General features: G+C 43.7%; 1 protein-coding gene across 1 annotated transcript in view; it reads right to left on the bottom strand.

Moving 5' to 3' along the window:
* Positions 1-14206, bottom strand: part of GPR149 (G protein-coupled receptor 149) — a 186623-nt gene that overhangs the window by 168184 nt on the left and 4233 nt on the right. The window contains exon 2 of the mRNA XM_075340719.1: positions 3508-3700. Coding sequence (XP_075196834.1) covers positions 3508-3700 — 193 coding nt within the window. The remainder of the gene's footprint in view (positions 1-3507; positions 3701-14206) is intronic.

Below are 14206 nucleotides of genomic sequence, written 5' to 3'. Positions count from 1 at the left end.
ATGTAGTACTCATCCCGGGTAAGGAGAGGTTAATTGCTGGTGTTTCTCACATTCACAAACCACAAACAGTTAGGTGATTTCCCACCGGGGGGATAGCCTGGGGTAGATAGGGGGGCGGGTCATCATGAAGCATGGGACTTTCCTGGTTACTGAGACAACCACCTGGGGGGCAGGCACCACTTGGGGAAAAGGAAAGGAGCTTCTTCACGCATAATCAGATAGCCCCTGGCACAGCTTGGGAGCTTGGGGTGAGACACACTCCTGGGACCTCGGTCCAATCTTCTTTTACCTCACAACTCTGGGAGCGCCAGAGGACCCATGGCTTGGAGCATACAGCTCAGCCCCCGTTCTCTACAGCTACATGGGATTCCAGGATCTGCGCTGAGTGCAGGAAACACCCGCGACCCGTTCCCTATTCCACCTACACCGGGATTGGAGGGACCCCGACCAGAAAGGACTCACAGTGGGAACACCGGCAGTGACCTCGAATTGCTTGGGATCTGCAGGGGCCCATCATTGGGGGGACCGGCATCTTCCAGGTAAAGCCAGGACTGTAAGTAAAGAGAACCCTGAACCCGCAGAGACTGTGTCCTTGCCGGCGCCGCCGCCCCACGCTTCGGCACCCGCCATTACTTCTCCCCTCATCATCCTCCTTGGGGCCCGCTCCACCTGTGCAGAGCAGAAACACCTTAGCTGGTACTACCATCCACCCCGGAGGACAGCGACAGCAGCGGCGGCTATTCCCTGGCTGCATACCACAGGTGGCATCATGAAATCAACCTCCACCATCAACTTTCACAACCCCCTCCTTTATTGTACACCTCAAAGCCATGAAACCAGGTGAAAGGGCCACCTCGTGACATCCCCCAGACCTGACATCACCAGGCCCGGTGACAAGTAACTTAACCCTTGCCTCGTGGGTGCTACAACTTGGCGTCACGAACAGGATAACGTGCCCAGGCTAAACGGATACTGTGCGCCTTAAAGAACTGTGTTGAACTGTATGTTTGAAAAAGGACAGTCACCATTACCCGCAGAGAGCGGGAAACGAGGGGGCGTGCCTTCGTGAGTGGAGTCCAGAAAGTGTGCGAAAAGAAAGCCCCGCTGCCGGAAACCAGCAGGAAACCCTGCACCTGCAAATATATGTCTAGGGAGGAAAGAGACGAAACTGTCCCTGTTGCCGGAATTACAGCATTGACCCCAGCTCCAGTGCTGCCGTTTACCATGCTATACTTCCCAGGAGCAATGTGGCTACCTCAGTATTCCGGGGAAGCATATACCTTGGTTAACTTCAAGGAAAGACTCTACAGTTTATTCTGGGTGTACCCTATGACGGAGGACCAGAAAGCCAGCGTCCTTATTAGTCAACTGACCGGGGCAGCCGGTCGAGAAGTCAAGTCCTGGCCAGAGACTGATAAAAGAGTAGCAAAGGACATCCTGACTAAACTCAAGGAAACCTTTGAATCCCATACAGCAGCCAAGCAAGAATAACTGTTTTTCTATGCAATGTTGATGTTTGTTTTTCTTGATGCACTTTATTTTTTATGTTAACCGGTACATGGTTGAAATGTTTGATACTGCCTCCCATAAAAGGATAATTGTTAACCTGTTTATTGCATACTAAAAAAATTGCGGTGTACTAACTTTGTTTGGTTGCAGCCCGGGAGTGCTGCCATTTGCTGTGGTGGAATGTGGCACCCCTGAAGCTTCAGTCGCCACAGGGTACTGCATCTCCCTTAAGATGTAGTACTCATCCCGGGTAAGGAGAGATAATCACTGGTGTTTCTCACATTCACAAACCACAAACAGGTGTTGCTTCTGGTCTGTTGCTTTATTACGCGATCATAAATGTGCTCAGCTGAAAGCTTATCCAGTCCAGCTTTGACCACTGGAGATAGAGCTACAAAAGCCATGTAGAGCAGCTATGTTGGTTACCTAACACCCATAGAAAAGAGTACGAGTTACAGAAAGAGTGTATCTCGTTTGAAGGCAGTAAATCTTCATATTCTCTTACAAACACTATATATTTTCAGTGCTTTGCAAGATGAGTTTACAAAGGACCTGTCACTTGCTTAATAAATTGTGCAAAATACCTTTAAAAATCCATGAGTTCCACTGCTTTTGCAGCTCTTCTTTTTGGTTTTGTGCTTCTTCGCTCCTTCACTTCATGTTTTTTTTTTATTTTGGAGCACAGTGTGTGAATCTCTGCTTGTAGTTGTTACGGCTCTGACTTGTGGTGCTTCACTGGAACCTTCTGTTAGATTCTCCTGCGTGCGGTTTCATGTTATTCTCTGCCCTGTGATGGTCCGTTCCCCGCACCTGGTTGTTCGCCAGCTGTGAGAGGGGCTTACTCACATGCGCCGCTTCCGGGCAATTGCTCTGCTTTATCTGGGAGAGTTCATGCCCAGAGCGATGCCAGTCGTATTCTCTGGCTAAGTTGCGGTAAGCGCCTGTCTCCTGGTTATAGTGACTGATCTTGGTTCTCGACCCCAGACTGACCCTGACTTGCCTCTTTTTACTCCCCTCTGACTTCTCCATTCCCGTCTGGCTCTTGAACCCGGCTTTCTCTCCTGACTACTCTGTTGCCTGCCCCTTGTGTTTATACTTACTCTCCTGGTACCGACCTCTGGCTTGTCTGACAACTTCTTTCCTGTCTGCTCCCTGTGTCTCTTAGTGTCCTCTCGGTTCTGACCCGGCCTGCCTGACTTCTCTTAGCCTCTTGGTATCCCCAGTGCTGTCCAGTGTACTGCCTGATTACTGCATCTCTCACTCTTGAGAGGAACGTTATAGCAGTTCAATTGAACTTTTCTTCATAGACTTCTCTGAGGGCGAGTGCGTTCACTCATTCCTTCCAGATACCACCAGTCACAGCTTGACAATGTATTAGTTTGGTAGATCAGCTGCTGAGATGTGTTTGTCAGTGAATGAGAGGGACAGGTGTAAGTGCACACCTCCAGAGAAGACTCTGAAGAATTGCTCAATTGGTCTGGAAGCAGAGATTTCACATACTGTGCTCCAAAATCAACAAATAAGAATATGTCTACAAATGGAGTGACACAGTAGAAAATAGCAAACAGTGGCAGAATCAGGAGAGCTCAGGGATTTGTAGAAGTTATTTAACTCAAATTATTTTGCACCAAGTGGCAGGTCACCTATAATCCATACTGTCTAAGCAACCAACCAGTTATAAATAATTTATAGCAATGTGTGTAAAACCTATTTTTACAGAAATCCGATAATTTTGCAGTGTAGTTACAATGAAGAATGTGATTGAAATTTAAAATAAGAGATGAGATAGGCAACCTGAGTAAGTATACTGTAGAACCACATTGTTATCGACACATTACTACACAGCAGTGTCCATTTCCTTATAATAGATGGCTGATAAAGGTCATATTTCTATTAATAATGGAGAAAATAACAGGAATTCCGGTGGTTTGCTAAAATAACCATGTATTGTTTTTAACTTACGTTTTCCTATATACAGTAAACATCTTAATCACCCACCTTGGCAATCTTCCGGTGACGTGAAATATGCATTCCTTTTGCAATTGATGATGCAGCCACATGGGAGATGGCTCCAATGCTCAGATAAAACAAACAGCGAAGTGGTGGTGGCAGCTAACAAAGTCAGAAGGAAACTTAATGTCTCAAATGAAAGGTTTTGGAAGCCAACAATGTGCTGAACAGCCATCTGTATCTGAAAGGCAAAGAATTGATATAGTCGGTAATTAAACAATAACTTAATGAATCAGTAATGTGTATAGCTATTTAACATTATCAGTATCCACATTGGTAAAACAAACTGCGGTATTGATCGCCAATTCAAAGAATAGATCATTTATAGTGAATATAAAAAGGTGACACACATCTGTTAAAATGCCAAGTTTTTGTTGTGTGAGGGATCAAGCCAAGAAGCATGATTTCAGATATTTTCCACCTTTAATATCACCCATAACTTGATCCATTGAAAAACAAACTAAAATCATTTTGAGGGGGGAAATAACAAAACAGTATGGACATCCTTTTAGAACTGTGGATGTAGCTGTGTTCAGAATAACTAATCACATTTAGGCCTAGGACACACGGTGAATAAATTGCATGAGTGGAATGCAATAAAAAAGTCACATTCCACTTGGACTAATGTTGCTTTATCAGGCAGTTCCCATCTGCAATTTTTTTCTCAGATGGAATCGCACAGAGAAAACAATTGCAGCATGCGGCGATTATCACCTAGTGAAACATCAAACTACACTGGGATGACAAGGATGAAGAGATTAATCCCTCTTTCTCCCCCGCAGCTCCTGCTCTCTGTTCCGCAGCTCCTGCTCTCTGTTCCGCAGCTGTGATCCGATTGCAATATCAGGTCACAGTTGAATGACACTCATCTTAAGGCCACTTTACACACAGAGATAACTCTTTGGCAGATCTGTGGTTGCAGTGAAATTGTGGACAATCAGTGCCAGGTTTGTGGCTGTGTACAAATGGAACAATATGTCCATGATTTCACTGCAACTACAGATCTGCCAAAGATTTATCTCTGTGTGTAAAGTGGCTTTTACACTGGCTGCAGAGCGGGAACCAAGGGTCGTTAGCATATCGCATCTGATGCTCTCGCATCAGATGCCATATGCTCATGTATCCCTAGCCTTAAAGTCCCACTCCAGCATTTTGGGGTTTTTTTTCAGTGCTGGAGTTCTGCCTGTAACCCTTTCATGACCTATAACGTACTGATACGTCATATTTTTAGGTCACTTAACGATCGATGACCTACCAGTACATCATGGCGATCGCGGGGGTTTCCGGTGCTGTATCCCTGCGATTGCCGCCAGGTCTCTGGCTTATCTTGTAGCTTGGACCCAGCTCTCACTGCCAGGAGTAGCCCCAGCAGTTTAACCCCCCAAATGCTGCAATCAATACGATCACAGCATTCAGGAGGCAGGGAGAGGAATCACTTACAGGGACCCGATTGCTGCCATGGCAACCCTGGGTCGTCACCATGACGACCCGAGGTCACCCAGCTACGGATCACCTCACAGACCATGCTGTATGTATGGGGTGTGAAGTGAAGTGGCAGAGCTGCTGCAACTCTGACACATAATCCACTGCAGTGATCAAGCACTGCAGTGAATTATATCAGTAATCAGATCACTGAAACTTAATGACCCATAAAGGGACTAAGTAAAAAAGTAAAAAATAAAGTTAAAAAATGTTAAAAGTATTACAAAAAAATTTGGGGAAAATAAACAAAAAAAAATAAAGAAAGTAATTCCAATAACTATGTATATTTATGTCAAAAAAATAAAACAATAACTAGACATAGTTGGTATTGCCACGTCTGTAACAAACCGAGCTATAAAACTGTCATGCTATTTGACCCCTTTAGTGAACAAAAATAAATAAAAAACTTAGCAAAAACTGTCTTTTCATCATATAGCTGACAAAAAAATGGAATAAAAGGCGATCAATAAGTCATATATACGGTAAATAAAAATGCTACTGCTGAAAACATCATCTTGTCCGCCATAGAGCACCATTAGCAGAAAAATACAAATGTTATAGCTCTCAAAATACAGCAATATAAAAACAGGTTTTTTCCTATAGTTGTTATGGTGTTAAAGTGGCAAAATATAGCAAAACTATATAAATATGGTATTGCTCTGACCTGAAGAATTAAACAATCTTATCCTTTTTATGGTATGGTGAACGGTGTAAAACCCCCATCCAAAAAAAACTATTCCTGAGTTGCTATTTCTTTTTGATTAGGCCTAACAAAAAGTGGAATAGAAAGCGATCAAAAATTATGTGGCCAAAAATGATACCAATGGAAACTCCAACTCATCCCGCAAAAAACAAGCCCTCACGTGACTCAGTTGGTAGAAAAATAAGAACACTGTAGCCTTCAAGATCCGGTGATGCAAAAAAACTTTATTTTGTAAAAAGCGTTTTTAGAGTGATAGTCCCAAACCTAAAAAAACTATTTAAATCTGGTATCGCTGTAATCGTACTAACCGGAGGAATAAATCTGCCTAGTCACATATACTGCACGGTGAATGACGTAAAAAATAAATAAAGTAAATTCTTCAAGTGATATTTATTTGTTCATTCTGCCTTTAAAAGATCGCAGTACGGCGCGTCTCATATTTATCCTGATGTTCTACGTTGAGCGCTTGCATCGGAATTATGTGTAATGGTACGTGCTCACAATCAGGAATAGGAGCATTTTGAATGCAGCATGTTTTCACTGCGTCCAAAACACTGCATTATGAAGAACAAGCACAGTGGATGGATTTATAGAAATCTCCTGCTCACTGTGCTTCTTTTCTCTACAGTGTAAACTGACCTGCGGAGTGGATTCCCTAAATGCAGCATGTCAATTTATGCTGCAGAGACGTGGGTATCCTCTGCTGGGAAAACAGGAAGAAAGTTCACAGTGTCTCAAACCCTGATCGTGGCCATGGGCAGCTGCGGTATTCTGTGGAGAACATCTGCCTCTTTGCATGGGAAGATACGCTTCGTCCAGGACTCAGCGTGTGCACGTACCCTAAATCTCTGAAAAACGTGATTCAGACAAAGTTCCCAATGGAAAATTCACTGTAATGAGGCAGAGGGAGTCACTTTGAACTCACATCTGGCCTGTAGTCTGGCAGTGTCCATCTTTTTATGCCTCTTTTTAGGTGTGCACAAAAGTGCGGTCATCAACAGTTTTGTTCACCTTTGAAAAGACGGACATCATTGAACAGAGGCCAAATGAGTCCGGAGTAACTGTGCTGCCACATTAGTGAATGGATCCGTCGCAGGTTTCACCTGAATCACGTATTTTGGAGATATAGATAGAAACCCCGATGTAAGCACTCAGAACAGGATAAATGGGAACTGATACAAAATGTTCTGTACCAAAATTAACACCAAATAGCATTCAATTTAACCCACAAAAACACAAGTCCCCACTCAGGTCCGTCATCAATTAATGGAAATATAGGGGGATTCCACATTACAGGTAGCACAAAGGCTCTCGAAAAACACTATGGCTTCCCCACCCTCAAAAAAGAAATCCAGTAAAATCTGTGCTCCCAAATCCAAATGTGCTCTCTCTTCTGAGCCCAACAATGTGCCAACACCACATTTAGCGTCCGCATGTTTGGCATTGTTGTAGTGAAGAGAGCCCACTTAAATGTACAGGGTGCAGATTTACAGAAGTACAAGCTGGGCACAATGTAGTGGCACTAAAATTTACTGGATACAACAAGGACTTATTTGCAATTTTTAATTCTGCAACATTCACTGTGTTTGACATCATGGATGTTTTCCAGAGACTAAATTGTCACTACACGCATAGATGAATTTCCAGAGGGGTGTAATTTCAAAAATTTGGTCACTTGAGGGGGATTTCTTCTGTTCTGGCACTTAGGGGCACTGCAAATGGAGTGTACAAACTATTGTAGGAAAATATGTGCTCTAAAAATCAAATGGTGCTCTTTCTCTCCTGAGCCCAGTGGTGCAGCTAAACAGTACTGTACAGTCGCTTGTGGGTTATTGCTACGTTCAAGGGAAATTGTGTATGGGACCTTTTTTACCTATCCTCCTTGTGAAATTTGGAAATCTGAGGTTAAAATAACATTTTAGTTGTAAAAATGTAATTGTTTTTTGTTCACCACCAAATAGTATAAACTTTTGTGACACACCTGTAGTGTCAATATGCTCACTGCACTCCTAAATGAATTCATTGAGGGGTGCAGATTGTAAAATGGGATCACTTGTAGGGGGTTTCTCCTGTTCTAACACTTCAAGGGTTCTGCCATTGTCACATGGCAGTCCCACACCATTCCAACTGTGCCCTCCAATATGGCTCTTCTTCCCTTCTTCACTGCGCATCAAAAGTAGTTTTTGACCACATATGGGGTACTTGCACAACAAATTGTATGGTTCATTATCTCCTGTTACCCTAATGAGTTTGTAAAATGTGGGGTTAATGCAACATTTAAACAGTTAAAAATGTATTTTCATTTTCACAGCTCAACGTTCTAAAATTCTGTTAATCCCCCGGAAGTTCCAGGTGCTGACCAATCATGTAGATAAATTCCTTGAGGAGTCTAGTTTCCAAAATGGGGTCACTTGTGGGGGAGCTCCACTGCTTAGGCACATCATTGGGTCTCCAAATGCGACATGACATCCACTAATGATTCCGGCCAATTTTTTAGTCAAATGGCGCTCCTTCCCTTTCGAAGGCCTGCAGGGCACCCAAACAGTTGATTTCCACCACATATGACATATCTGCATACTCAAGAAAAGTTGCACAATAAATTTTATGGTGCATTTTTTCCTGATACCCTTGGGAAAAAAAAGCTATCTGGATGAAGTAACAATTTTGTGGTAACACTTTTTATGTTTATTTTCATGGCTCAATGTTATAAACATCTGTGAAGCCTCCAGGTGTTTCAAGGTGCTCACCAAAAATTTAGATAAATTCCTTAAGGGGTCTAGTTTCCAACATGGGGCCAATTGTGGGGAGCTCCACTGTTTAGGCCCCTCAGGAGGTCTTTAAATGCGACATTGCATCCGCTAATGATTCCAGCTAATTTTGCTTTAAAAAATTCAAATGCCACTCCTTCCCTTCCGAGCCCTGCTGAGCGCCCAAACAATTGATTTCCACCACATATGACATGTGGTATCTGCGTACCCAGGAGAAATTGCACAATAAATTTATGGTGCATTTTTTTTTGATACCCCTGTGAAAATAAAGCTATCTGGTTGAAGTAACAATTTTGTGGTAATTTTTTTTTTCATGGCTCAAAGTTATAAGCTTCTGTGAATTCCAGCTAATTTTGCTTTTAAACGTTCCAATGGCGCTCCTTCCCTTCCGAGCCCTGCCGTGCACCCACTAAATTGATTTCCACCACATATAAGATATCTGCTTACTCAGGCGAAATTGAACCATATATTTTATGGTGCAATTTTCCTGATACCCTTGTGAAAATACAAAATTTTATGGCTAAATTAACCTTTTTCTGCAAAAAAGTAAAAAGTTTTCATCTTTTCCTTCCACATTACTTTGGTTCCTGTGAAGCACCTAAAGGGTTAATAAAGTTCTTGGATGTGGTTTTGAGTGGTGTGCAGTTTTTAGAATAATGACACTTTTTGGTATTTTTTGTCACCTAGTCCTCTTAAAGTCACTTCAAATGTGATGTGGTCCCTAAAAAAATGGTTTTGTAAATTTTGTTGGAAAAAATGAGAAATTGCTCATAAACATTTACCATTCTAACTTTCTGACAAAAAAATATTTATATTTAAAAAATTGTGCTGATGTAAAGTAGACACATGTTGGAAATATTATTTAGTAACTATTGTGTGTGACACAACTCTTGGATTTATGGGCATAAAATTTCAAAGTTTGAAAATTGAAAAATTTTAAAAATTTTCAACAAATTTCCAATATTTTCACAACAAAACGCAAAAAATATCAGCCTAAATTTACAACCATCATGAAGTACAATATGTCATGAAAAAACATTCTCAGAATCACTGGGATCCATTTAAACGTTCCAGAGATATAACCTCATAAAGTGACACCGGTCAGAATTATAAAAAATAGCCTGGTCAGAAGGGTGTTTTCAGGCCTGGGGGGAAGGGGTTAAACAATAAATTAAGACACACTCCCCTGCTGTAACCACACTGGCCGCTCTGGTGATACAACATACGGTTCTTCAATCATATGACCTCAATATGGATGACATCCCATTCCAGTTTTTGACCTGGGTGATTATGTCTCTATTGTCTTAAAACCATCCCTGCAGTTTGGAAGATAATTTTAAAATTGGAAAAAATCCTTTAACACCTTCACCCCCAGGCAATTTTCCGTTTTTCCGTTTTTTTTTTTTGCTCCCCTTTGTCTGAGAGCCGTAACTTTTTTATTTTTCCATCAATCTTGCCATATAAGGGCTTGTTTTTTGCGGGATGAGTTGTACTTTAAATGAAACCATAAGTTTTACCATATAGTGTAATGGAAGATAGCAAAAAAATTGTGGAAAAATGAAAAAAAGTTATTCACCGTGTTCACTATATAGTAAAACTGATGTGTTGGTGTGATGTCTCAGGTCAGTGTGAGTTTGAAGACAATAAACATGTATAGGTTTACTTTTATCTAAGGGGTTAAAAAATTTCACAAGTTTGTAAAAACCCATAGCGTTCTCATTTTTCAGGATCTAAAGGTCCAGTCACACTAAGCAACTTACCAGCGATCCCAACAACGATGGGGATCGCTGGTAAGTTGCTAGGAGGTTGCTGGTGAGATGTCACACTGCGACGCTCCAGCGATCCCACCAGCAACCTGACCTGGCAGGGATCGCTGGAGCGTCGCTACACGAGTTGCTGGTGAGCTCACCAGCAACCAGTGACCAGCCCCCAGCGCCGCGTGGAAGATGCTGCGCTTGGTAACTAAGGTAAATATCGGGTAACCAACCCGATATTTACCTTGGTTACCAGCGCACGCAGCTACACGAGCAGGGAGCAGCGCACACTGAGCACTGGCTCCCTGCTCTCCTAGTTACAGCACACATCGGGTTAATTACCCGATGTGTACTGCAGCTAAATGTGCACAGAGCAGGAGCCGGCACTGACAACTGAGAGCGGCGGAGGCTGGTAACAAAGGTAAATATCGGGTAACCAAGGACAGGGCTTCTTGGTTACCCGATGTTTACTGTGGTTACCAGCCTCTGCAGAAGCCGGCTCCTGCTCACTGCACATTTAGTTGTTGCTGTCTCGCTGTCACACACAGCGATCTGTGCTTCACAGCGGGACAGCAACAACTAAACATGGCCCAGGACATTCAGCAACAACCAACGACCTCACAGCAGGGGCCAGGTTGTTGCTGGATGTCACACACAGCAACATCGCTAGCAACGTCACAAAAGTTGTTCGTTAGCAGCGATGTTGCTAGTGTGGCGCCCCTGACCTGGTCAGGCACCACTGAGTACTGCACCCATCCTGGGGACAGTACAATACAGGTAATCCAGAAGGCTGACCGAGGTGTGACTACACAGGCGCATAGTGATCAGGTCTCACACATGTACCTATGAGAGGACCCCTGGGGATCCCAGGAGGGGGAAAAGCCTTCACCTCCACTGGAATAGTGGAGGGGGCCAAAAGCCTCCATCTCCTCTCAAGGGGTGTGGTAAGAGAGCCTGGTTGCTAGGTGGCGTAGGCAGGCACAAGGGGAAAAGAGAAGGAGGAGTAGACAGTCTGCAGCAGAGTGTGGAGGAGTGAGGAGCATGAAGTGGAGCTCAGACAGGAGGAGAAGTGCAGGTCCCTCAAGTGAGCCGGTTCAGTGCAGAGTCCAGGGAGCTCAGAGAGGAGCAGACCCCGTGGGCTGCTGTAGTCTGACAGCGTCCGCGCAGTGGCTACCGACAGGGGAGAACGGTCACCTAGGAGTGCTACCCGAAACCCATCTCCAGCTAGAGAGAGAGCACAGAGTGGGAAGTAAGGAGACTGCTAGGGAGAACCAGGCCCAAACGGGCGGCAGATCCCGGAGCGGGGATAGATCCACCTTTCCCTGCTAAACCTGCCGGTGTGGGGCCCTCAAAGCCCACACCACAACACCTAAAAGCCGCAGCCACGTAGCCACAGTTAGGGCCCACAGTTCACAGGAGGCAAGCAGCTGGAGTGATCTGGCCCAGGCAACAAGCAAACGGCAATCGAAGGGGAGAGAGGCTTCAGCAACTTCCCTGGGTGACCCCCATAGGGACTAAAAGTCGGGGTTACCCCAAACCACCAAGGGCTAAGGAAGGCGAGTTGGTAGTCACCATCAGAAGTCAGCCTGAAGGATACCTGGTTCCAGCCTGGTTCATCCCAGCTACGCCCGGGTCACTCACCCTGCCATCTGAAGTGAGTAAAACCCCTGAAAGACATTCTGCGTGTGTGGAGTTATTCTGCGCCTTGTGGTACTACGCACCTACACAGGGCCCTGGGGCTTGCCTCACTCTCAGGAGGCTATTCCAACTAACTGCACTCACCATCAGCCCCAGGCGTCCCTCAACCTGCAGTGGCGGTCCCCACTGACCGCAATACTGAGAGTGGCGTCACGACAAGAAGAAGATCTCCTACCTGTGACCAGATCCAGCCGAGTGGAGTCCCTGAAGGTAATGCACCGGCACAACACCTGTGGGGCTTCACACTAGCGATGTTGCTTAGTGTGACGGGGCCTTATGGCTCAGTGACAGCTTATTTTTTGCATCTCGAGCTGATGTTTTTAATGGTATCATTTTTTCACCGGTGCTACATTTTGATCACCTGTTATTGCATTTTAGGCAAAATTTGTGATAACCAATTAACTTCATTTTGGAGTTTGGAATTTTTTTGCTGCTACGTCGTTTACCGATGAGATTATTTGATTTTATATTTTGATAGATCGAGCATTTCTGAATGCAGAGATACCAAATATGTGTATATTTTTTTATTTTTTTAACCCTTTAATTTTCAATAGGGGTTGATTTTAACTTTTATTTTTTTCAATTTTTTTTTTATTTTACTAGGTCCCCTAGGGGGCTATAAGAATCAGTTGTCTGATCGCTCTTCATTTTCTCCAGATCACAGCTACACAGCTGAGATCTGGAGAAAAGCTGCTTTAGTCTCACACACGGCCCTCTGCAGTGATAGAAAGTGACTCATGATGGCTACAGGAGTCATCACACGTGATCATGTCACGTGACTTCCAATATTGCTGGGTAAGTTAATGCTTACCACAGCGCGCTGTTACATCTCGCTGTCAGATTTTGACAGCAAGATGTAAGGTGTTAATAGGCAATTCCACTCGCGCCCAGCAGGCACACATGTCAGCTGTTGAAATCAGCTGACATGTGCGTGGATTGTTGCGGACTGCCCACAGCAGCACACGGGGATTATAGTGACCTGATCCATGACGTACCCAGTACGTCATGTGTCGTGATGAGGTTAAAGCGAATCTGTCAGTACAATCCACTCCCACGTCTTCCCCCCCAAAAGTATTTATATGGTCATGGTGCTTTCTGAAAGATCTTGTCCGCAGTTTTACTGATACAATCTGTTGCTTCCTGACTGAGAAATCACAGTTTTATTTCATATGCAAATAAAGCTTAAAAGGTTATTCCCATTACTAAGATCCTATTCCAATATGTAGTAGGTGTAGTAATAAAAATAATAATAATAATAATAATAATATTAGCAAATACCTCCAATTAAAAATGTAGTATAGTTCTCCTGATTAGCAATGTCTCTTACTTCATGTTGAGGACATTGCAGTTTTGGTGTCCATGGTTACGACCACTTGTATAGTGACAGTTAGTTAGTTTTTAAATTACGGTAAGTTAAAAATTTTAAAGCAAGAAGTATATTTTTTTTGGCTATGAACTCAATTTGGTCTTGTAGGTGTTGCCTTGCACATAAGGTAAGAGACATACTGTAGCTAATCAGGAGAACTATACCACATTTCTAATTGGAGGCATTTTCTAATATTATTATTATTATTTTTACACCTGCTACATATTGGGATAGGATCTTGGAGATGGGAATACCCCTTTAAGTCAAGTGCTCTTGGTGTGAAAGCCGTTACTAAGCCTTTGCCTTTCCTGGTCTACTCCCCACCCAGTTCCACCCTCATCTGTTTGACAGACAGCTCACTGACTGTAGAGGGTCAAGGCAGGGAATAAACCAGGGAGGTAGAGATGTGGGAAGTGCTTTTGCATGCCTGTAACATTTAAGCCTCATTTACATATGAATTAAAACATCTGTATTTCAGTCAGGGAGTCACAGATTTCATATGTTAAGGTATTGTCACGGCATGGACTTAGGCAAGGTCCAGCGTGAGGTAAAACACACAACAGACACAGGTTACCAAGATAAACAAAGGGTATATTAGGGAAACATAAACAATGGTGGGCCTTGTTGCTAGTGAGAGGGAAGATGGACACCTCCTCCACTACCCTGCAACTTTACCCTGCACTACTAGTCAGCTCCTATACAGTTACTCCACCAGTCGCTGAGCAGGAACCTAAAGCCCTGAGTGACCCTATAATAGTCCTGGCTAATGAGTGGGAAGATAAGGATCATTAGTCTCACTGCTGCACTAAAACAACACACCAAGGAAAGGAAAAACAACAACAGACTGCTGCAGTCAGCACCAACTTGCAGAAAGGGTTCCAACAGCTCCTTCCATTTCCAGGCCAAGCATCCAGAT

This window comes from Anomaloglossus baeobatrachus, chromosome 3, assembly GCF_048569485.1.
Source record: "Anomaloglossus baeobatrachus isolate aAnoBae1 chromosome 3, aAnoBae1.hap1, whole genome shotgun sequence".
Taxonomy (NCBI): Eukaryota; Metazoa; Chordata; class Amphibia; order Anura; family Aromobatidae; genus Anomaloglossus; species Anomaloglossus baeobatrachus.
The sequence above is the reverse complement of the archived record's forward strand: the minus strand, read 5'-3'. Positions and strand labels throughout refer to the sequence as shown.